Below are 23,721 nucleotides of genomic sequence, written 5' to 3'. Positions count from 1 at the left end.
GGCACTCTTTTACATTTTTTTTGGTCAGAACAGAAGGAACAGAGAGATTTTTCTGTTTATTGAGTTTAATACTTAAAAAAAAAAAAAAAAAAAAAAAAAAAAAAGGGAATAGAAGAAACAGACATGACTCTGTCAAGGTCTGCAAAAAACCTAAATGAAAGTTTTTGTGTTTGTCTTTTTGTCTTTCATGTAGTTGCTTCCAAAATCCGTTACCTTCAAGAATACCACAACCGAGTTCTCCACAACATATACCCTGTGCCCTCTGGAACTGACATTGCAAATACTCTGAAATACTTTTCTCAGACGTTATTGAGGTAAGTTTTGACTAATGCTCTTGAAGAAAAAAGAGCTAAAGAATTATAGGGGATATTGATTGGCTTTGAATTGGTTGCCAGATTTAATGGGTCAATGGTCAGCCAAAAAGAGTCAGAGCATAATTTAAGAAAAATATGATGTGAACGAATCTCTTCAGTGGCTGTTGCCCAATTTGCCCAGTTAAGCCCCCTTACTGAGTGACTGATTCTAGAATAAACTTGGTTGATTATGCATTTGCTTGGCCCTCCTAAGACTTAGCTGAATGCACAAATATGCTGAACTTGTGAAGAAAGGAGTTTGTGACCTAGAGAGTTTTAGACGTGTGTAATCATGAATGCCTTGGCAGTTCTGGTGCCTCAGAATCCCAGAGTGATGAGCCAGCTGAGCAAGCACAACTGGGTTCCTTCTGTGCCGTAGTTCAGCTCTCCTGGGTTCTGGTTCAGTCCCTTGGAACAACAGGAGGAGACACAAAGTTTGTATACAGATCTGGATTTGGATGGCAACAACACATCAGGATCGTTCTGAGCCACCGTTTTTGACTTAGTCTAATGTTTAGTAATAATATATATAGTGCTTAAATACAACATGAATACAGAATACATTATGGATAGGAAATAACTACCTCTTGTCTTCCTAAAAAAATAGAAAAAAATGTGAGACTTTATTAGGAATGATGTACACTCCACAGTACTGCTTAGTGGATTTGTATTTCCAAATTGTTTTTAAAATGGCTTTTGACCATGAAGAGGGGATTTTTACCTGCTGGTTTTGGCTCGCACTGGTTTTCACACCCAGAAAAATGCAGTTCAAACTGCATTTCTATGCATAGCTTCCTGGTTTATACCTGGAAAGATTGTCCCTGCTGTCAGAAAGTAGTTTGGCAATAAAGCTATTTGCCTTATTTGAAGAGGAAACATTAACAAAATGCAATTTACCCATATATTTGTACATATACTCCTATGATGTGTACAAGTTGAGAAGCAAGAATTTAAACTTGAGCAAATGAGAACAGTTCATTCTAACATTCAAAGAGCCTGGGATACATCAAAATTTTCTTGACCCTGTTTATAAGGAGAGACACTTAGAAATAATATTTAGTGTAACACCTGTTCACAGCAAACTTGAAACCTCCTGTTTACTTTTGAAAATTTCAAGAGCAGAACTGTTTGTTTCCCTCCTCATTTAGACTGTTGAAGAAACTTACAGCAGCCAGTAGGACTTTTTGTTTGAAGGTTAATAAATTAAATTTTGTCTCATTGTATTGAGCAGTGGGAAAAAAATGTTCAAGGAGTCACTGAACATATTTCTGAAATGTGTCTCTGTTCCCACATCAGGCTGTTATGGTGGACTGTATGCACAACACACACTTAAATTGCATTTAAGCAAGATTACTTATGATGAGACAGCTTTTGCTTAAATACTGTGAGCCTTTAAGCTGTTAAAGCAAGAAAGTTGGACTTGATTCTGAATGTTTTCTCTTTTAGCTGTAACTAGCAAGTGCTATAATGAGGTATGTTTCTTTTTGGTCAGAAGTTCACTGGGTCAGGATAGTTTAAGAATTTAGATTTAGAATGTGCTGCTTAAAGAAAGCATCTTTACAGCACGCTGTGGTCTTCTTCTTTCTAAACAGTACAGCTGACCTGACCTGTTGATAAATTCTTCACACTCCAGGAGCAGTTCTTGGCCTTACTGAAAAAGTTTTCTACTTAGCAACTATGAGAGCAGATCAGAAGTCAGGGTAGCTGTTGCACAGTCGAGGAACTCCATTTGTTTTATTTCATGTTCAGAATGGGACTGAACCAAAACCCTCTTGATAATGCTGAACCCCATGGGGCAGAAGTGATACTCATCTGATACACAAATGGCTTTGTCCTTCATGATCTGGGATCTGATCAGCCTCAGAACTGAAAGGATATGAGAAATTAATGCCAGGGCTTGGATCTAAACTTAAGTGGACTGAGTTCTGATACTCAGCAAGGTCAAATTCACATTCTAAATCCCTGTAACTGGGGAGTTTGAGCTGTGGGTCAAAGGCTGAGTGCTATGGTTGAACCAGTATAAGTTTATACACTTGCTGATACTAAGAAAAGAGATGGATAAAAAACCAAAACAACACACCCTGTATTTAGTGTGGCAGATGGAAAGAAGGAAACTCCCACCCACTGTGTGCAGATCTCTGCAAGATTTATCCTAAAACTAAACAGACTGGCTAAGAACCTTTCTGAAGAGCATGTTCAAAAATTCCTTTGAATATTATGCAGGCTGAGTCTCCTTTCTGCCTCCTACACTGAGACTCCATTGCACAAGGGTTAACATCAATGATAGAAGTACATGGTGGAGAATAATCTTTCTAGCTTTACACAGAGCATATGCAATCAATTTGGGCTGTTAGGGACAAACAATTCTTGGTGAGGATGTATAGTCATAGAAATAATGAAGGAATAGTCAGAGAAATTCCACATAATGATTGGGTTTTATAGTAGATTTTACTGTTGATTATGCTTTTACCTTTCCATATTATGGACACGCTGACTGTGTTCTTTTCAGTGGGCCATGCCCACTGTTTTGAATCACATTCATATGTGTGTCATTTTGCTGGCAAAAGATGGATTGCACAAGAGATAATTTGCTCCTTTGCTCTGTATGCAGCCTTCATAAATTACAAACTCAGGGGTGGGGGGAACTGATGTGGAATGACTGAAAAAAATAAATTCCTTATTTCTATAACAAACATCACATAAAATCACCATACACAATGCATAACACATTGATTCATTTAGTTCTTCTTTAATTTTCTCTTTGGGCAAAGCATTTCTTTACATTACAGCATGAATTTGTTTCATGCCCTACTCATTTTCAGTGATTTCTCCCTCATTTGAGGAATGATCTAAGGCTTAATAAACACCTTGCAGAAAAGCTTATTCCTTCACACTTTCCTGAAGAAAATTCTCCATATGTATTTCTAAGTAAAGTACTTATTGTGAGGCATAGTTATAAATGCCTTGGTGGCTAATTAATGGTCAAGCTTGTTTTGCTGCCTTGGTGAGATGCAATTTCACTTGTAGGCATTTTAGGAAACCTTTCCAAGAAGGCACTAATTTTGGGATAGATCTGCAGCAAAGATATACACATCTTGAAATAAGCCTTGGTAGCTTTGCCCCTTATTGCAGAGCAAGTTCAGTATGGAGTAAATTCAGTATGGAGTTATGATTTGCAGATACTCCAAATTCTCAGTACTTGGTTTGCATTGAACCAGAAGCAAACTGCAGTCATTGTATCTTGGTCTTAAGGGACTTCCTAGATTTTCAGTTTTTGACTCCTCTGTTTATTGCCTTTTAAAAACACAGGTCAGGCAAAAGCCTGGACATGAAATTTTTGGATTCTTTAATTTGTTTTTTTAAACAAATTTAATTTGTTGTTTTAAATTTGGTGTGGTTCCAGCTGGAATTTAGATCTAGTCTTATTACTGTTAAACAAAAGGAAGCCCTGATCAAAATACAGTAAGTGTCCTTCGGCATCTAATCCAGAGATGGGCCCATAGCTCAGTGTAAAAAAAAATAAATTAATATCCTTTCTGGAAATAAATGCTGTTGGAGTGATGTTTTGGCAAGTAAAGAGATGGCTGATTGGTATTATCTGTCAGTAGACAAGAAAGGAATATAGTGTAGCACCTTCATATGTCTAAACATAAGCTGAAAAATATGGCAAATGAACATCAAGCAAATTAAAAGGAATCAGCACTCTGATAATTGGTTTTTAAAGTCATACTAGATCTTAGGTGATGTTCTGATACAATTTCGTAAACACCGCTGTGAGAGCGATTATGTTTATTTTACTGGACATTGGGTAACAGAAACCAAAATAATCTGCCAAATATGTGAGGCACGATAAAAAAAAAAAAAGAAAAAAAAGAAGGAGTTTCATAAGACAGACTGTGTCTGTCATCTCTGACTGCAAGGGTGATGTAATAGTAGCCAAGTAGCCTTGGGATAGTAGCCACTTGGCAAAGATCTGTTTTTGTAAAAGTGTTTTATATTTATGGCACCTTAGCAAGGGTTTGGCTTACTTGTGTAAATTGTTGAATTGACTTGGAGGTAAGATTTGCTGAGGTGATTTTATGGTAGGGATTTCTGTACTGTTAAAGAGAAGAGAGGTTTCCAGAAGTGCTCTCTCTCTTGATATAATTCTGCTCTACACGAGTCAGTGGAAATCTTAGTGCCATTGACTTGTCTTTTAAGTTTTAGCACTGACTGTGGGAACAGAGTTAAACCAACAGCAAGTGCTTTTGGAAATCCCAATGACTGAGAGGTGCAAAAGGTGCTTTAAAAAGGAAACAAACAAACAAACAAAAACCATTGTGTGTGGGTTCATATATTTAAAAGGTATATTATATTTCATAGGCACATATGGAGATTATGAACTATCCCCATAATTGCTTGATAACTAAAATATAACACTGCTTAAGTGACAATTTATTTCTATTTAAAATAGTGGGGTTTATCTTTTTTAAAAATAAATTAGATTACCATGTTTACAACCATGTTTGCAACAATTTTAAAACTACATAACAAGCTGGTTGACGTATAGCCTCTATTTTGATTCCCACTAAATTCTTTTTATTTTTTGAAATTATCTCTCCTTTAGTTTATAGTGAGTTTTGTTGAATAATAACGTAAGTAACAGCAGGAGTGTATGGTAACATACTGTCTGATCTGCAGTTACATAATTGGTCTTGCTTGCTTAGCCCTTAGATTTTTGAAGGTAACTATTTACCCAAGGAGTGTTTGTATTCATAAAGCAAAATGTTTCCTCCCTAAACATGGGCAGAATTAAAAACACACATAAACAACCATTATCATTAGCTCACAAACATATGCTAAAGACCATCTACTATATATTATTTTATGACTTTTCCAAATGTAGTTTAGTTAACATTTTAGAAATATTATATTATTTCTAAATCCATGTGCCTGTTTAAACTTCATTATCTCAAATGATACTGAGTGAGTGGTCATGAAACAGTATCATAAAATACATACAGACATTATTTTAATGCAATAAACATGTGATTTTTAAGACTATCTTAACAAACACACATGTTTATTCTTTGCTAAAACATGTTTCTGCAAGTGCCACACCTATATTTTGCATGTTTTCAGTCAGTTGGCTCAAAAGATTATAGGGGGGAAAAAATAAAGCTCTCAAAATCCTCAGAATCTCAGAGCAAAATACCAGCCTGTTTTGACACAGCTAAACACTTATAAGTCTTAGAATTTTTCTTAACTGTGAAACATGGGTAGGGCACTGAAACATGCATTTTTATATTTTTGCTCCTTATGAACCAGATAACACATGAGATGCAATGAAATTTTCCTAGATGCCAATTTCTAATTCTCTTATCTTGAAGCATGGAAGTAAACGGTTGCTAGATTTGTAGACATGCTGGTTTCGGTAGTGATTGCATCTTATGTGGGACGTATCTGGTCTTTTATTATTTGTTTTATAGTGTCATTTCAATGTAATGTGCTGTTCTTTGTGTCTTTGTTGTCTCTTTTTTTTCTTTGTCCCCCCAACAGCATTTTGTCCCGCACAGGGAAGAAGGAGAATCAAGATGCCTCCAATTTGACAGTGCCCATGACCATGTGTCTTTTTCCTGTGCCATTCCCACTCACCCCATCTCTAAGACCACAGGTCAGTTCCATCAACCCTACTGTTACTCGCTCCCTCCTTTACAGCGTCCTGCGAGATGCTCCATCTGAACGTGGCCAGCAAAGTCGCGATGCTCAGTTATCAGACTACCCATCCTTGGACTATCAAGGACTTTACGTGACACTGGTGACACTACTGGATCTAGTTCCCTTGCTACAACATGGGCAACATGGTAAGCAGGCCCTTGAATGATTCCAGTGCTGTGAATCCATGAGTGATGCATATATCCAGTAGAAGAGATGGGCCTAAACTGACCTGGATCTGGATTTCAAATCTCCTGGGATGCGTTTGTATCCAAGTGTTCTGTCTGACCTTCTTAAATAAAGGAATTTTTTTTGCTGAATGTGGATTTGGGTTTGAATTCTGAGGTTGTCTGATTTTTAGTGATGTGCTGGTGGTATGTAACTAAAATACAACGATATGTTACAAAAATTAGACAGATGGGTGTAAAAATACCCAGATTTTTAACTTGAATCTGCTGGGATAACTTCAGACTGTCTTTTTGGGTTGGGTCTCTTAAAAGCGCACAAAGAGCTTGGAAATGTGTATCTGGCCTATAACAAATACACAGATTGAGTGTTCTGGTGAAGGTCCATCTCTACACATTGGAGAAAAAACCACAGTAATTGTGCTTTGAGATGGCTTTAAAATACTCCTGTGTAGAAAAGATACCAGCATCTCTGTCTGACTCAGAGGAAAACAATGTTGTCTTATATTTTAAATTAGCTGCAAGTGGTTTTTGTGGCTGTGTTGTGTTTGTATTGTTTTCCTCAAGTTCTGCTCTGCATCTGTCTGCCTTGTTAATCTGTTAACCTTTCCATACTGGGATTCAGTGGCCCAGCATTCTCCCTATGTATTAGCCAATATTAATTTCCACTGTGGTATCATGCTGTATTACTTATATAGATCAGTATAGGAAGATGGTTGTCTATCTGATAATGCTGTTGAAATTCTTCAGGAGGAAAGTTGTTTCTGCTAAGTGCTGAATTCCCTTTGAGCTGGCAGCAGTATGTTTGAATGCAAGACTGCTGCTTTAGGAAATGGTATGATCTTGCAAAAGCAAGGCCCATAGCAAGATGCAGACTTGTTGGCTTCAATTCTTAGAAATGGAGTTAATTATCAAAGAAGTCTTTTCCTAAATAGATAACATGGTGATAATTAACAATCACCGGAGACCTGTAAAGAACAAATAACATTGGGCAAACTTTTTTTTTTTTTTTTCCATGCCAACACAATGGCTCTCCTTGTGTGGTTTTCCTGTCCCTAGTCACATTTTTGTTGCTGTGTCACTTTACATTCTAGTAGGTAATCCTGGGACATGGTCCCCACTTGAGTGAAGAAAATAATCTAGGAGTAATTACCAGTGGCTTGGCAGCTGGAAGGGTATACTAGTGGGAAATCTTACAGAAGTCTGTGCTGCATCTAGTGTTACTAGATATTTTAATTTTTTTATGTAGCTGATAGAATTTGGATTTACAAGTGTTATCAAGGTGTTGCTAGCATGTGCTTTGTGTGACAGATATGTGACTGAAGTCATTGTGGCAAGTTGCATTCTTTTTTGAAGCATCTCCAAAGGAGAAATGTAGAATACTATGCTTAAGAGAGAAATTAAAGAAAATAGAGGCAATACTGGCTTGGAAGCTGTATTGCAGAGAGCTCTGGTTGCTAACAGTAGATCAGAGAAGACTATAATTCACCAACATATAAATAATATTCTATCAATGTATAAACATTTTTTTTTACATATGAGACACCCATAGCATTATGTTTATTATTTTAACAGCCCTAGCAAAGCCTCATCTGGAGTAAAATTTTCAGATTTGTCCATCTAGCTTCAAGAAAAACATGTACTGTTTGTGAAGAGTCCAGGAAAAGAACAAGAATGACTTGAGGTCTAGAAATTGTGAACAGTGAGAGGAAACCAGAAAAAAAATTGGTTTATCTAGCTTAGAGAAAAATGGAAGGGAGATGTGATTGTATGTGAAAATATGTAAAGGTTGCTGTGAGGAGAAATAAACTAAACCAATCTATTTGTGGTTACAGTTGATCAGGATAGGAAGTTATGCACATAAACAGCAGCATTGGAAATTTTTTTAATAAAAAAGATCTTTATATGATAAAGATGATTAGGCATTAGGATGAATTGACAGGAGAAGGAGTGAAGTGTCTTGCAGGTTTTTAAGAACATTTTAGATAAATATGTGCCAGGAATAATTTGGTTGACTCATGCTTGGGGCAAGGGGAGATCGCTTGCTATTTTGTGTGGTTTCATATGGTTCTGTGTGCGGAGAATTAAATTTTGCAATACCACTTGTGATTTATTTCTTCCTCAGCTTAGTAATTAATTAAAAGAAATACGTATTTTTTTATTCAGAACAATCCGTGTGGTTTGGTAAGTACAACTGCTGCGCAAGGCAATCCTGAGCTTTGGCCCGATCAGGCTGTAAAAGCTGTATTAACTGGTGAATATGTATTGCAAGAGAGAAGCACTCTGCAGCATTTAGGATCTGGTTAGTCTCTTGCATGGATGCTGGCCAGAACCACTGAAATGGAGTGCCAGTTTTAATTTTCGCTATGAGCGGCAGATCTCTCTGCGCCTTACAGAGACAGTTTTAAATCACACCGTTTGTACAGGTGAGACTGAAGGCCTGTGTAATGTACTTAAACCGGGGAATAATTAACAAACACAGGAGGAAAGCCTTCTGATGTCTTTGGATTGTCGTACAGGTTCATGCTCAGGGTTCATTGAGTGCTGCAACTTTTGTCAGAGGGTTAGGGGCACCAGCTCTCATTTGGGAGAGAGTATGAAGATTATTCCACAGTGCCACAATAAACTATGCCTTCCCTTAGGATCTTAAAATGTTGAACAGTTATTAAGTATCCTTTCCAAAGAGTTACAATATGATTTATTAGAATAAGTATTGAAAATCTTGATAAATATTCCTATCCTTTTAAGCTCTGGCCACTTTTGGCTTCAATGGTTTCCCTGGAGATCAAGCTCTGTAGTTTAATCACATGTGGTTTGAAAAACACAGTGACACTTCCTGTAGTCAATATATGTGAGGTACTTTACAGAACTCTTGAGGGTAATTAAGATAAACTTCTTATTTTAAAATGACTGATAAAGATTAGAATGCTTTTTGCAAAATCTGGCCTTCAATACAATGTGCATTTTAAATTCTGATCCTAGTAACATCTCTGCTTAAATTCAAGCCATTGTACATTAATCACCGTGTGATTAAAATCAACATTGATTTTAACAGATTATTTTGTAAGCTATAGCTTTGATATTCCCTTCAGACTCTCTGGAGTTGTATTCAACAGCTGTTTCCCTCTATTTAGGAGGGACTTAAAAATTGAGGGTGAACTCACTTGTCTACAGTGATTAGCTACCTAAATTACTTTGAGAGGAATGCTAGAATTGAAATATAATTTATTTTTTAGTTTTGTAAACAAGTACCTAGTCATAATTGCGTTTTCATTGTAATGATTCTATATTTCTTTCATTTTATTCAACAGATCTTGGGCAATCAATTTTTTACACTACTACATGCTTACTTCCTTTTCTCAGTGATGATATTTTGAGTACTTTACCCTATACAATGATTTCAACATTAGCTACCTTTCCTCCATTTCTGCACAAGGATATTATAGAGTATCTCAGCACATCTTTTCTGCCCATGGCTATATGTAAGTAGAACTCAATCGAGTGTTGTTTTGTCTTGGCACATAATGGCATCAGACCGTACGAGTCAAAATTTGATCTGTCGTAGAATTGTAATGGAACATCAATCTACTTACATACATAAAATAATTTCATGTGACTATTTTTCAAAGGGAAATAGCTCTGTAATTTTTATTTATTTGTTATGCTGTGTTTTGGTGTGAATTCTTCCTTCATTTAAAGTGTGACGTTTATTTAAGAAATCACTGTTTTCAGATTCAGAACTTTCAGTGCCAGGAGTGGGAGTTTTGAATACAGAATCAATGGGCAAACTTCTCCTGAAATAATAGATGCAATAGCAACATGCATAATTTTTGCATCTGGACTATATCTGAATGTACAAGTATGATTTTTCTCAGTGTGGTGACGTTGTGGTGAATTTCTGATTTTCTCCCTCTCTGTCTTCTTGGCACTTTCTCTCTAAGTTCTGTACTAAATAGCTGTGCCTGTAATGTCTCCTATCCATAAGAGTTAGCACTGAATCTGATGGTCCCTGCCTTTTTTCCTCTTTTTTTTTTTTACTTCCCCTCTGTCACATGACTACTTAGCTTCGTAGTCCCTGCACAGTGTGGATTTGAGGTGTGTTCTGAATGCTTGTCCATGTACCTGAGAAAAAGCTTGATAGGACTTGAGCAGTCACGAGAAACGTAACCATTTTCTGCAGAGAGAATCACTAGGGTCAGTATTAGGTCAGTTTTAACCAACAAGCTTTTTACTGTGTGTGACCAAACACTGGAGCAGTTTGCCAGAGCAGTTACAGATTCTCCATCCTAGCAAATGCTCGAAACACCATTTGCCCTGGGTACCTGCTCTAGTTGGCTTTCTTTGAGCAGAGGGATTGGCCAAGATGATCGCCAGAGGTCCCTTTTAATATCAACCATTCTGTGGTTTTGTGAGAATGTCTCCTCCTTGCCTCTATATTCCCGAACTTTGTGGAAGAACATGAACAACTTTTGTACAGAGATCAAGAGTAATGTCATTTAAGCATGCAGAAGATGCTGAAAGAACCATAGTCCAGTGTTTTTAGATTAATATTTGATGCAAGTTTAACACCTGTATTTTCTGATTTGACCAGTCAATGATCTTGGAAAAGTCCCCTAACTATCTTGGACCTCAGTTTTTCCATGTAAAATATTAATTTTCAATACATTGTAATGAGGTTTTCTTTATTAACTTTGACATGTCTAATGACAGTGTGCAAATCAAAATTGCTAAGATGTATTTCATACGTATGTGCAGTAGGTCCTCTTTGGGTTAGGAGCAGAATGTTGCATTAAACAACTTCTTTTTCCACTGCTGTAACCTGTTAAAGAAGAGCTGAGATTTATCCTTTTTGTCCTCAGATCTGTAGAACTATACCTCAGAATAAGCATTTGATGAGTCAAATCCTTGATTTACTTAAATAGATGCTGTTCCCCAACTGCCCTTGACAGAGATTGCATCCTTGCATTTGCATTTGTCATGCTGGCTTTCTTCTCTCTCAGTTTTGGTGAGATTTCTGTATGAAACCAGTCTGCTGCTTTTTAAATTTACTAATCTAGTACAGCGTCCTACTTTTTTGCTGATGGCTATGTTTAATTGCCCAGTTAGAGCTATCAAGTATTTTTTAAATTTAAATCCATAAAAAATACACCTTTCTGTAATAATTTGGGGCACTTATTTATGCAGATAAGATTCAAAAATAAATGAATGAAGTGCAGTGAAGAGAGCCATAGTAATGTTGTGTCATGTGGAGAACAGACAGGGAGAAATTCTCCATTTTCTCTCCCTCCTTTGTTTCTATTTGAGTGTTCTTTTAATTGGTCTCCTTGTCTTTCCCTGCTGGGAATTATATATGCTCCTTTGCAAGGCAAGTGCAGAACCTTTCCTCCCTTAGTGTTTAGTTCTGATTCAAACCAAAAGAGAGGATGCAAGAGATTGTCTAAGCAGTTGGAGAGCCAGATGGGAGGGATGAAAACAGCTCACTGAGCTGGTAGCTACAGTTCTATGCTTCTATCCCAAATGCTTGGTATTTGGGTCCTGGCAGGCAGGCTTGGGAAAATGCTGTGAGGGTGGAAAGATGCTTGTGGCATCTCTGTGTAGGAGCTTGCCTTCAAAGCCACGTTGCCATGTGAAAGTTCTGCAGGGTTTTTACAAATATATACCATTTAATAGTAACCCACTTCATGGGTTACCAGGAGGAACTCTGGCCACTTTCTGTGTGAGGTAAAAGATACTGAGGTAAAAGATGCTCAGTGCTGCTGTTCATCATTATCTCAGCACAGTTCACATAACAATGGGACCAGGGTTTCTCCTATGTAGCTGTAACTTGAGCTCTTAGCCGATGCTCCCTGAGAAGCAATCTGTGCCATACACCGGCAGCTATCACCAGCCCCAGCCCTTCCCTGGCACACCTCAGCATCAGGCTTTCCATTTGTTCTTGACTCCAGTTCCTCCTTGCCCTTCCTACAATCCAACGCCTAGGTCCTTGGCTGTACAAGTGATGTTATTTGGACCAATCTGTGGGTTCTGAAGGAGAGGGCCTGAGAAGGCAACTGGTTGATGCAGTTTTAGGGATGAAGTTGCACTGATCTGGAAAACGGGGTGCATGCTCCGTGGATCAATACCTAGCCATCTTTCTCTTCCACCAGAAAAAGTGCTTCACCCCCCAATAAAGAGTGTTTCTAGATTTTTTAGATTTTTTTTTTTAATTTGTTTGGTTTTTGTTTTCATGACATGGCGCCTTGGGAATTTTATCTGCATGAGTTGGAATCAGTTACATGCATTCTCATGTGATTTTCATATTACAATAGAAAAATTATTTATTTTTTCCTTTTTTTTAAGTGGGATCTTCAAAACGAGAAGGTGTTCCAGCACATGTCAATCTGTCTGCATCATCAATGCTGATGATTGCAATGCAGTACACATCAAACCCAGGTATGTGAAAACATGCAACATGGTATCATTCATTCTGAAACTATCAGTCAGGAGGTATTGTCACACACAATCAGAAAAGTTTTCATTATGGGAAAAAACTGTGTTGTTATCCAGCACAGGATGAAAAAAATGATTTATTTTAGTCAAAACTGAGGTTTCTGAACATCATGCTGGAAATAATAATTATGTAGATAAGAGATCTCTTTGTGATGAAGAAAAAGGAGTTGGCCCAGGATTGGAGACTTTGATCTACTCATGTTTGACATCAGAATATAGTGTTGATATATCTAATGCCAATGTTGGAGAGAAGTTCCACTTACCTTGACTACAGAAATTCATAGTAACTGTCTTATACTATGATTCAAATATCACTGAATTCACAACTGGTACTGTCTTTCTAAAGAAGACAGGTAATGCTGTCTGCAGGCTTAATGGAATTATAATGAAGTTAAATGTAATTACAAGTATCTAAACAAAAGTCACACAGTCCCTGTGAAACCATTGGGATCACATAACCAAATTGAAACAATATTTAACTCCAGTGAGCAGTTACATTGCATGATCATCAGCTGTCAACTGTCTCCTCTCTTATGTGGATGGGTAAAATGTGTGTGGAGGAACCCCACTGCATTGTGTGAGGAGTGTCACATCATCCTAATGTGCTTCACACAGGTAAATGAAAGCAGAACACCGTTTTAAAAAGCTGCTTGCAGAAGTCAGGGTTTTTTTCATTAAATGTTCTGTCTTTGGTTTTGGTGATTTCTGTGTTCGAACCATCGGAGAAAAATGTCGCCCTGTGGTTTTTGGGAAGTCAGACATGTAAAGTACTTCACTCGGCTCTCATGTTTGATACAGAGTGGCTCCTACAGCCTTTGGTGTATGTGGGAATAATATGTTGTTACGTGTGACTTCCATTGTTGCCTCAAGATGAGTGACAAGATACCCATTTACACTGTGGCAGAGGGACAAAGGTTTAGTGGATCAGCAGATATTTTTCAATTAGATGTGTTTGAAAAAGATCTCCATTGCTGCGCAAAAAGCTGTACCCTCATAGTAATCATCTTCTTGCATTTTTTGACAGAAAGAAGTTACTAATATTCAGTTTTTTATATTTTGTGATGACTCTCAGGACATTGATTCTTTAGCAAGCCCTTTAAAATAAAAAAAAATATTTGAATGAGGCATAGAGTTTTGGATGGACAAAGCAAAGCCAATCAACTGATTACGTCACTTTTGTAACCTGAGTTTCCATGTTTGTATTAAGTCTATACTGTCTTTTCTCTCTCAGTGTATCACTGCCAGTTATTGGAATGCCTTATGAAATATAAGCAAGAAGTATGGAAAGTAAGTTTATGATCATATATCCTTTGTGGAAATGACTGTGCTTGGGTAGTAATGAAAAACAGATGGCTTGAAAATTGAACTGACTGTATGCCAAGAAGTTGTAAATGATCTTTACATCCAATCCTCCCTCTGGATTTTGGAGAGGAAGGTCCCTCTAATTTTTAGTTTACAGAGGCAATTCCATGTTTTATAGAACAGAGCTCTGTTTCCCTGAGTACTGTGTGGTTGTGGCTCTAATGAACAGAAATTTTAATAATGAGCAGGCTTCTCAGTTCATGTGGGACTGGACTTTTATGAGAACTGTTTGTGGTGTTATTGTCTGAATCTACTCTGAATCTGGTATTTATCTGTATTTCACCTCTTTGCTCCATGGCTAGACAGAGAATTCATTTTGCTCCGTTCATGCTCTGTGGGGTGGGTGGTTGCTGTTGCATGCTCTGATCAAACTCAGCATTGGAGTTTGGTCATCTAATGTGTCTCTAAGAGCAAATACAAAGGAAGTTTCTTAGGGCATGAAATGTATTAATTTTGTGTGTTCAGCTATCTTTGAACAGAAGTACAGTATATTGAATTGTGGGTTTTTTACCTTGCAAAAATAAACATTTTGTACATGTCTTTCCGTAGGATTTGTTGTATGTAATAGCCTATGGACCATCTCAAGTTAAGCCTCCAGCAGTACAAATGTTATTTCACTATTGGCCCAATTTGAAGCCCCCTGGGGCTATCAGTGAGTACAGAGGACTGCAGTACACAGGTCAGTGCAACTGGTTTGGTACAGGCCAAAATAAATAAATAAATAAATAAATAAATAAATAAATAAAGTGAAGTGTTAGTCACATTTTTACAGTTCTATGATGTATTTTGACTTTTTTTGTTTGAGAAATTGTACTTTCATAACAATATGCGATATCCATTTATCTGCATTTTCAAAAGATGTTGTGAAAAATAAAAACTCAGATCGCGGCTAGTAAATATGTTATCTTACTCACAATATTAACTAAACCTCAACAAGAGAAGAAATAAATATCGTGTTTGTAACAAATAGTCTATGAAACTTCTGCCTGGGCCTCCCAACAGTTCTGATTTATGCTCCTTTCAATTATTGCTTTGGTTGCTTTTGTTGTGCCAGCTGCTAATACTGCTGCTGTTGCTAAGACTTCTTATCTGGCTGTTACTGTCAAATAAAGTCAGGTGATGTCGAGTGCAGTTAGTGTAGTGGATAAATTCTCAGGGTTGATTACAGGATGAAAATGTGGGACAAAGTCAGGAATGCAGCTGGAGTAGGTGGATGGTACCAAGTCCTCTGCCACACTCCCCCGAGATACTGATGGGACAGTGCTGCTACAGGGGTGACTGTCCAGCAACAGCTAAGGACCTGCTTTTCCTGCCTGTCTGTCTCAACTAGTTTCAAATAATCTCTGGTATATGGCATATGTTTTGTTCACTTTTAAAGTTTCTGAACCAGAATGTGACATTTTAAATTATGAAAATGAGGGGTTGGAAGAAACCTTAGAAGACCCCTAGAACAACTCAAGTGCAGCCTGAAGGTTCCCAGTAGAAGTTTTTCTGATCTGTTCTAAAGCCTTCCATTGAAGGGTTGATAAATTTTCTTGACTATTTAGAAAAGAAATTAATTCTTCATGTACTGCTCTGCATCACTTCTTCCATGCAAGCAGGTCTGTAAACTAACCATGATAATATTCTTTTTGAACTATTACTAGCACTGGATATACTGTTTTTTTTCCTTATATGTAAGTTTTTTGCTAATATATCCCAGAATGGGATGAGTATTATCTGCAGTTGCATGGCATTTTGACCTGAGGACGTCCCGTAGAGCATCCAAGTGATGCCTTTTGAGCATCCCTTTGTTGTTTACTTCCTGTCATTACACACCTAAGATTCCTTCTGTCACTGGACTAGTTTTCCTTGGTCATACCTGTGTTTTCATTTTGCCTGGGAATGTAACTGAATTTTCTCAGCTACTCCTACCATCTTGCTCCTGGGGTGGAAGGATAGTTAATTATTTCCAGATGCTGGTGAGATCAAGAAGGGTCTGCAGCAGGAATGTCTGTGTCTTAGTTTTCCCATTTTCTCGCTGAATCTATGGTTCATTTAATTATGTTGTAAATAAGTCAGAAGGCCTGTATGTTCAAGGTTGTTTATTGTAATTATTAATAATTACTGTAATTGTTCCTGAGGAATGGCTATTTTTATTGTACTGATATTTGTGTAGTACTTAGTATGAGAGGATCTTTTTCTTGATTGAGACCACTAGACACGAAGGGTATAAATATCTCTTCTCATTTATTAACCAGCCCTGTTTTGGTTTTGCAGCCTGGAATCCTATTCATTGCCAGCACATTGAGTGCCACAACGCGATTAACAAACCAGCTGTGAAGGTACTGCTGTTGCTTTAGGGGCCAAAGCCAGCTGTCTGGGGCAGGGGAGGTTGTACTTTGACCCCAGCCATGTGCTCTGGTGGTGTGCAGGTGGCCAAAAGCAGGTGCTATGGCAGCACAAAGCCAGTTGAGACCAAGGGGGCCACACCTTTGTGAATATGTTCTTCAGCTGCCTAAAGCAACTACTGCAGAAAATCTTGAAATTAAACATGGCGATGGTTGTAGAGAACTTTATAAAATCCTAAACTGGCTCCTGGTTAATCCATGTAAATGTTTTCCTGAACATGTATATGTATATAAATATGTGCACAAATATTACTGTACACAGGAAACATTATTTCAGTTACATAGGTACATATTCACCTTGGTATCTTGATTGATCTCATACAATGCACCTACTCTGGTTATGATCCTTTGCTTGAAATATGTCCTAAAGCAAAGAGCAATAAAGCTTTATTTAACTTTTCTGCAGCCCTCTTTGAGGGAGGTAGATTTTATCTTTACTGTTTACGTGTTCAGTAAAAATGAAAAAGGTTTGATCAGGCTCACAGAACAATTTGATAGCAGAGGCAAGAACAGCAACCCAAGTCCAGAGTATATTACATTTAGGTGTAGCGATGAATTCGTTTGTATCTATTTAAATATGGAGGTACAACCAATTTTCCTGGCATCAATTTGTATACTAATATTTCTTCAGTCAAACATTCTTCTGTGAGGCTTTTCCACAGTCTGTGATAGGACGTAATGATGACGCTTATTTCAAAAGTCCTGCAAGGGACCACCTTCTTGCCAACTCCAATCATTCTCAGTGATCCCTCTCTCACAGGAAAGGAACACCTTTCAGCATTTTCACAGGAAAAATGCTGAAAGGTGTTCCTTCATGTTGTAGTGCTCACTAGATTCAGGCTAATAACAAAATAGAGCAAAATATTTAAAAAGTACAGTTTCAAGCTTTTCAGATTAAATACCTGAATATTTTTGATTGATATGTTAGGCTAATTTTGACAGAACCAGATTTGACCAGTCATCACTCAGAAAAATGTAGCCTATTCTTTCCTGAATAGAGGATTCGGTTAACAAAGATGAAAAACATTCAAAGAGGTATTTGTCTTTATATATAAAATCTGGCACTCAAATGGAGTAAGAAACCTTTTGATGAGAGTGGTTCAGATACAGTGCATGCTTAATACGGTTGAGCGTTTCCTTACTAGTACAAAACAGTTGAACAAATGTGCATGGAACTGGCTGTTAACTGTAACTGTTTTCTGTAATTGACTTATGTGAAAGGATAAAAGCTAATGCAAGACAAAGTCTGGACCTATGTTGCCAAGGGAACTGTGAGTCTTTGTTCTGTCACTGCAGTTGTGCTCTATACTTAAAAATAGTGATGGCTGAAAATTAGATTTTGCTGGAAGAGGCAGTTTTGAGAGAGAAAAATCTAGACTTTTCCATTACCTTGTCCTAAACAATGGATCCTTTATCTCTTTGGGGAAAAAAAGTAGCAGTGTATAGATATAACAAAATGTACTTGTCTTTCAGAAAGTGATAATATTGGCGCTGAAATATGTCCTGTTTTTTTACAGGCTCTCACATCCCTGTATTTGTTAGAAATATGACACATGCTGAGTATTTTCTTTCAGAATACTAAATGCTCTTAACACATATCAAAGCTATGTTATATTATATGTCCTAGCATTAACATGGTGAACTTTTTCAGCAAGCTTCAATGAAAAGAGATGTTAATCCTTTTCCTTCTCCTTGTTTCAGATGTGCATTGACCCATCTCTGTCTGTGGCTTTGGGTGATAAGCCACCTCCCCTATATCTTTGTGAAGAATGCAGCCAAAGAATTGCAGGGTAGGTAAACCAAGAACTGGAAAATGCTTAATACTGTCAGATTCCAGAGTTCATAACTTTGGAGTTTTGCTTTTTTGCAGTACGGCTAGCATATAATTCATATAGGTAAACCTACTGAAATATATGGAGCACACTGCCACAGTGTGAATGAGGATTACAGATATTTACCCCACATGATCAGCATTTGCACCTACCTTAAACAGAGCTTTTGAGATCTCTGAAAGAATAGATACTGTGGGATGCATTGACTATGATAGGGAAACCTCATTAATGAACCAGCTTATGCTTATGAAACCTTTTTGTACTTGTCTATTAGTTGTCATTTAAAACAGAACATTACACCGAAAGTTCTTTGACAGAGCTTTCACTAATGTTTTGTAACATGTATTTCAGATTAGTCTCTCAGATATACCATGAAGCAGCAGAGATCAAAGAAATTGATCCATGATTGGCCAGTACTTGGAAGGAATATGCCCTGAGATAAAATAACCTCACTTTGTTTTCATATTTGGTTGTCTTTTTACCCTTAAATTGCTACTTTGGTTTGCTTTAATATACAAAATCTAATACTTACAGTCAGTGTCAGTCATTACTTCAAATGGACAAGGTTACAAGTAGTTCAGAACCTAAGGGAGTGTTTTTCTCCTCAGTTTCAGCCAACTTTAAATTATACTGGCTGTGGGAAAATCAATTACTTCTCACCTTAGGTTTATAAGTCATCATTGAGTTAAAGCTGCAGGAAAAAGTAATTGAATTCGGTAGAAGCATATCTTCTAAGGACACTCACAAAAAACAGTACTGGTACTTTGGTTTCTTTTCTATGTTCATCTGTTGTTCTTCACTATGATTTCTTAGCTGTCAGACTTTCAGAGCACACTCTCTTTTAATTTGATAAATTTAGGTTCAAAAGTAATTCTTGAAAGCCTTGGACATGGTGACCAACATCATCAAAGTGGCAATTTACAGTAAGACAGCACAACAAAGAGATATAATATAAACCAGTAATTTATAAAACTACATTTGAAAAAAGCAGCTTCAGAATAATGGCATTCCTACCACATTGATTTATCTAAATTTCCTCTGTGCAAAAATAAATCTGTGTATACATATATATTTATGTATAAAAAGAAATGTAATTATATATGCATTTTTACAGGGATCACAGTGAATGGTTGATTGATGTTCTTCTGCCACAAGGTAAGAGGTATTTTAAGGATAGGTACAAACTAATCGTAATTGTACAAAGCTATGCTGATATTTGTCCATGCTGTATTACTTGAACTGCTGCATTCTGTTCAAAACTGTTGGTTTGTTGTTGTTTTTTATTTATTTATTTATTTATTTATTTATTTATTTTTATTTTTTTATTTTTTATTTTAAAGTAGTTTGTACTTAATGCTGCTTAATGTCCTTAAAGTACTATGAAGAATTGACTAATCCTCTATCTGAAATACTATGCATCTCTTTGTGTCTGAGGAAACAGAGACAATTGAAGAGATTTTCAAATCTTGAAGCATTCCCAATTGTAGCTGAATTTTAAAAATGTATTTGTGTCCCACAGCACTGTCCAAAAAATAGGGCTAGTTTTTCCAGTAACCTGGGTCTGATTTGGGAGCTCTAAAAGCTGCTGAAAATCTATAACATGAAATTGCAAAGGATATCAGAAAAGGACATAAAATATTTTTCAATGATCCAGTCATTGGTCCAGTCATTGTCCTTTGGCCAGTGAGAAAACCTGATATTTTGTTATCTACTAGGGATGCAGACAAAGTGTGTTGAGAGACTAATCAGTATATTATCTAAAACAACCCTTCCAGGGATAGAATGAAGACACTGCCTCTCTCTTTGCTTTGCTAACTGAAAATTCTTAAGCGGTTGAGATTGTTTTGCTGTCTGCTTTTAGTTGAAATGTCACCCAGATTAAGGATGCTTTATTTACTTAAGGGAACCACTTCTTTTTAATCAGCCACTTAAACTTACTGAATCATATGTTGCCAGGGCTACAGCTCAAATAGCTGCTGCTTACAGGTTGGATCAGCAAACATTTCACTCTGAAATTATGGGCCACAGACATAGTGGCTGCTTCTACATTGTTCGTCCATATTCACTACCCTTTTATGCCAAGAGCTTTCATAAGCAGTGCTGGTCCACCTGAGCGATGTCTCCTGCAGCACGCCGCAGTCGTGTGTACGAGGTGTACAAGGCTTTCACAAGTCTGTCTGTGAGGCAGAAACATGAGCAGAAGGTGGATGGGTTGCAGAACACACCACACTTAATGCACCAAGGCTGTTATTGCATTTCAAAGTAGAAATAGCCGTAGGCCTAAGTGTACAGTGTCCTAACTTATGCAGGCTTATCTGGAAACACAAGTTTAGCCCAGAGACTTCCTTGCAGGATGTCCATCTTCCCATGGCTGCCGTAGTAAACCAGAAAGACCGTCACTTTGTGTTCATGTTTTGTATGCCTTCCCCTTACAGCTGAAATTTCTGCTATATGTCAGAAGAAGGTAAGATTCAGCCATTTGTATGATTGGGCATGATTTGATGTTGTGTGTAATGTCATTCCATTACTGTGTAGTGTGTTCTTCTTTGTACCATTCCAAAACTTCACATTTTTCATGAATGCATTTATTGGTGGATGGAAATGATTCAGCAGCAGCAGGTTTCTTTTTGTTAAAACTGACAATGTTGATTTAAGTTGTAGGTTTTATTTTAAGCGGCGATTAGTAAAGCAATCCAATTATGCAGTTGAGCTCTGTTTGTATTCTATAACTCTGCTTATGAAGAGGATAGAACAAGAGATGAATTTTAAATCTAAGTGTTTATATATCTTCTCATCTCCTTGAAGTCTTGGATTAATCCTAAGTTGGACAAAAATCATACTTTAAAATGTGTATTTTTAAAAATACACGGACTGAAAATCTTCAGTGCTTGGCTCTAAAAAGGTTGCTGACAAAAAGAATCTGCTTGCAGTACATACCAGCTAATGTGTTTTATTAAGACTTACGGTGTCTAACATACTATAATTCTCATGTGGTTAAGAAAACTTTTCTGTTGGGCTGGATTGCTAGGTGGCGGAAATTTCAGGTGCTTATTTCAAAGGCTTGTACAGTTTCCTATGATAAGGCAGATCCTTACGTAGCATAAACTGTGGCATGGTGGCACCATTTTTTGCACTCCTAAGGATCTACCTGTTGCTACCTGTAACTTAAAAAGACCTTCTGAAGCATAAGCAGGTGTTAAGAGAACTACTGTAAAATGTAGAGATTGCTCCAAGCCAGGAGGTTGAGGTTGATGACTTAAATGTCAGTTTGGTGTTTCAGAAGAGGAGCAACTGTGACGTTTAAGTCCAGGCTCAGCATTTAGTCCTGAGCTTATCTTTCTGGAAGGTCGGCGATGTTTGGCATCAGGAGGTCGCACACAGCTGCGCTTGCACAGAGCGATCTTGGAAATAGCCGACGCTTGAGCCAGCTCCCTAGTGCTGACTCCCACCCCTGGTTCCGGTTCCATTTCCTGATACCCCGCGGCCCGATTTTTTATTTTCCAGAACTGCAGCTCCCACGTCAGGAGAGCTGTTGTCACGTGCTTCTCGGCGGGCTGCTGCGGCCGCCACGGCAACAGGCCGGTGCGCTACTGCAAAAGGTGCCACTCGAACCACCACAGCAGCGAGGTGGGCGCGGCCGCAGAAACACACCTGTACCAGACCTCGCCTCCCCCCATCAACACGCGCGAGTGCGGGGCAGAGGAGCTTGTCTGCACCGTGGAAGCTGTCATCAGGTAACGCTTGTGACTCAGGGCGGCTTCTGCGCCGTCCGCGCGGGAAGCACGATCAGGCTTTCACGTAAACATTGCCTGCGGATCTCGTGCGGGTGGATTTTAGTTTCACCGGGATAATTTGAGAGCGGACACTGAACTTCTGCTGCTTTAGCAGAGGATGGCTCAGGGGGGAGTGTTGTCCTGATGAGGAAGTCAGCCTGGAATCGTAGGATTTGATGTTATTTAGTTTCAGGAAAGTGATGACATCATATGGCTTAACGTCTAGTTACTCTTGATTACGTACCTGTATCCACTGCAGGAAAGGCGCATTCACTGACCGTGAACTTGTTTCACAGCTTGCTGAAAGAAGCAGAGTTTCATGCAGAGCAGAGGGAGCATGAACTCAACCGAAGGAGACAGATGGGGCTTTCCTCTTCCCATCACTCCCTGGACAACACAGACTTTGATAATAAAGATGATGACAAGCATGACCAACGCCTCCTGAGCCAGTTTGGAATATGGTTCTTGGTAAGAAATTCTTGCTTTCTTCTCTCTTCTTGGCTGCTTCTCTTTTACTTTCTGAAGTCTGTTTTACCTATTTTTATTTTTTTTCCCCCTCTCTTCTTGGCTTCAGTTGGAGACTTATTCTGATTTGTAAGCAAAACTTGATCCTGTGAAGCTGTCAGACTTGGAGATTTCATAAGTAGTTTGGGTGGAGCTGCTGATGGCCTCTGAGTCTGCTACAAAGTGTATAATGGAATTATTCACCATCAGTTTTTTAATTGACTTCGTATTTGCCATGTTCACAAGTGCCTCTTATTGAGTGCCATTATTTTAACTTTAAAAGGCAGTCCCTTAAAAATCTATATTTCACCTTCCAGCTTTCAACATCACTTTCTGGAAGCAGAGCTTTCTCTCTTACCTCTGAATAGGCTGGAGGATTCTTAGTGGGATGCTGCTCCTTCCTGCACTCAGCTTGATCAAGTTGTGTCAGTTTTCTAGGGTGACTTTATGATGCTTGTATCCCCAATGGTCTGTTCTGTTTATGCTGGATGTTAAGTTCTGCACCTTTAAGACTGGTTCTGAGAGCAAAGGGAGGAAAGAAGCACGCAGTTTGTTTGCAGAAACTGCACTTGCTCCTCCGCATTCCCTCTCACAGACTGCTGTCTGCAGCACGGACGGTACGATAGAGCTCTCCTCTGCTTTTAGTTAGTTTTTTTAGTTAGCTGAGGCAGAGAAGTTCCCCAGACTGTGGCTTTTCTTTTTCTTGGAGCTGATCAGCCCTGCTCTGGACTGAAAACCCAGAAAAACACCGGGAGCTCACACCTGTGGCCCACCTGGGTCCGGGACATGGTATTTTCCAGTGCAGGAGGGACTGATAAGAGACTGAGCAAGCCGAGCTACACTCCACAACAAGGACCTTCTGAATTTGCCATCTCTTCAGAACAGCAAGAGGTTCCATTGTTTAATATTATTCATTTTTTATGCTTGTGAATACTTGGCTTGTTAAATAAAGTTTCTTCCACTTTTCTCCAAGGAAATCTTTTCCTGAACCAGTTGGGAAGGAGCCACTTGAGTCTGCTTTTTAGAGGGACCCCTTTGGAAGTTTCCTCCCAAATTTGCCCTAAACCACGACAGTCAGTCAGTGTACTCCATTCACCTGGTGTGGGTCAACACAATGAAGCCCTGCTGGTTCTTCCCAC

The 23,721-nt window shown here is 38.2% G+C and overlaps 1 protein-coding gene across 10 annotated transcripts in view; it reads left to right on the top strand.

Annotated features, from left to right (window-relative positions):
* The window catches only part of UNC79 (unc-79 homolog, NALCN channel complex subunit), a 115,648-nt gene that overhangs the window by 12,165 nt on the left and 79,762 nt on the right, over positions 1–23,721 (top strand). For 7 of the 10 annotated variants that reach the window (XM_040067869.2, XM_040067862.2, XM_040067865.2 and 4 more), the window contains 12 exons: positions 194–314; positions 5,892–6,196; positions 9,544–9,714; positions 12,572–12,664; positions 13,953–14,008; positions 14,633–14,762; positions 16,343–16,407; positions 18,175–18,263; positions 19,420–19,460; positions 20,741–20,769; positions 21,810–22,039; positions 22,375–22,546. In XM_040067869.2, the coding sequence (XP_039923803.1) occupies positions 5,950–6,196; positions 9,544–9,714; positions 12,572–12,664; positions 13,953–14,008; positions 14,633–14,762; positions 16,343–16,407; positions 18,175–18,263; positions 19,420–19,460; positions 20,741–20,769; positions 21,810–22,039; positions 22,375–22,546 (1,323 nt within the window). In that variant the 5' untranslated portion in view covers positions 194–314; positions 5,892–5,949. Of the gene's footprint in view, positions 1–193; positions 315–5,891; positions 6,197–9,543; positions 9,715–12,571; positions 12,665–13,952; positions 14,009–14,632; positions 14,763–16,342; positions 16,408–18,174; positions 18,264–19,419; positions 19,461–20,740; positions 20,770–21,809; positions 22,040–22,374; positions 22,547–23,721 lie in introns of those variants that run through there. The other 3 variants (XM_040067866.2, XM_040067870.2, XM_040067871.2) reach the window with 3 other exon arrangements.

The sequence above is a fragment of the Hirundo rustica genome, chromosome 6 (assembly GCF_015227805.2).
Source record: "Hirundo rustica isolate bHirRus1 chromosome 6, bHirRus1.pri.v3, whole genome shotgun sequence".
Classification (NCBI taxonomy): domain Eukaryota; kingdom Metazoa; phylum Chordata; class Aves; order Passeriformes; family Hirundinidae; genus Hirundo; species Hirundo rustica.
Note: the sequence above shows the minus strand (reverse complement) of the source record. Positions and strands in the feature narration are given on the sequence as shown.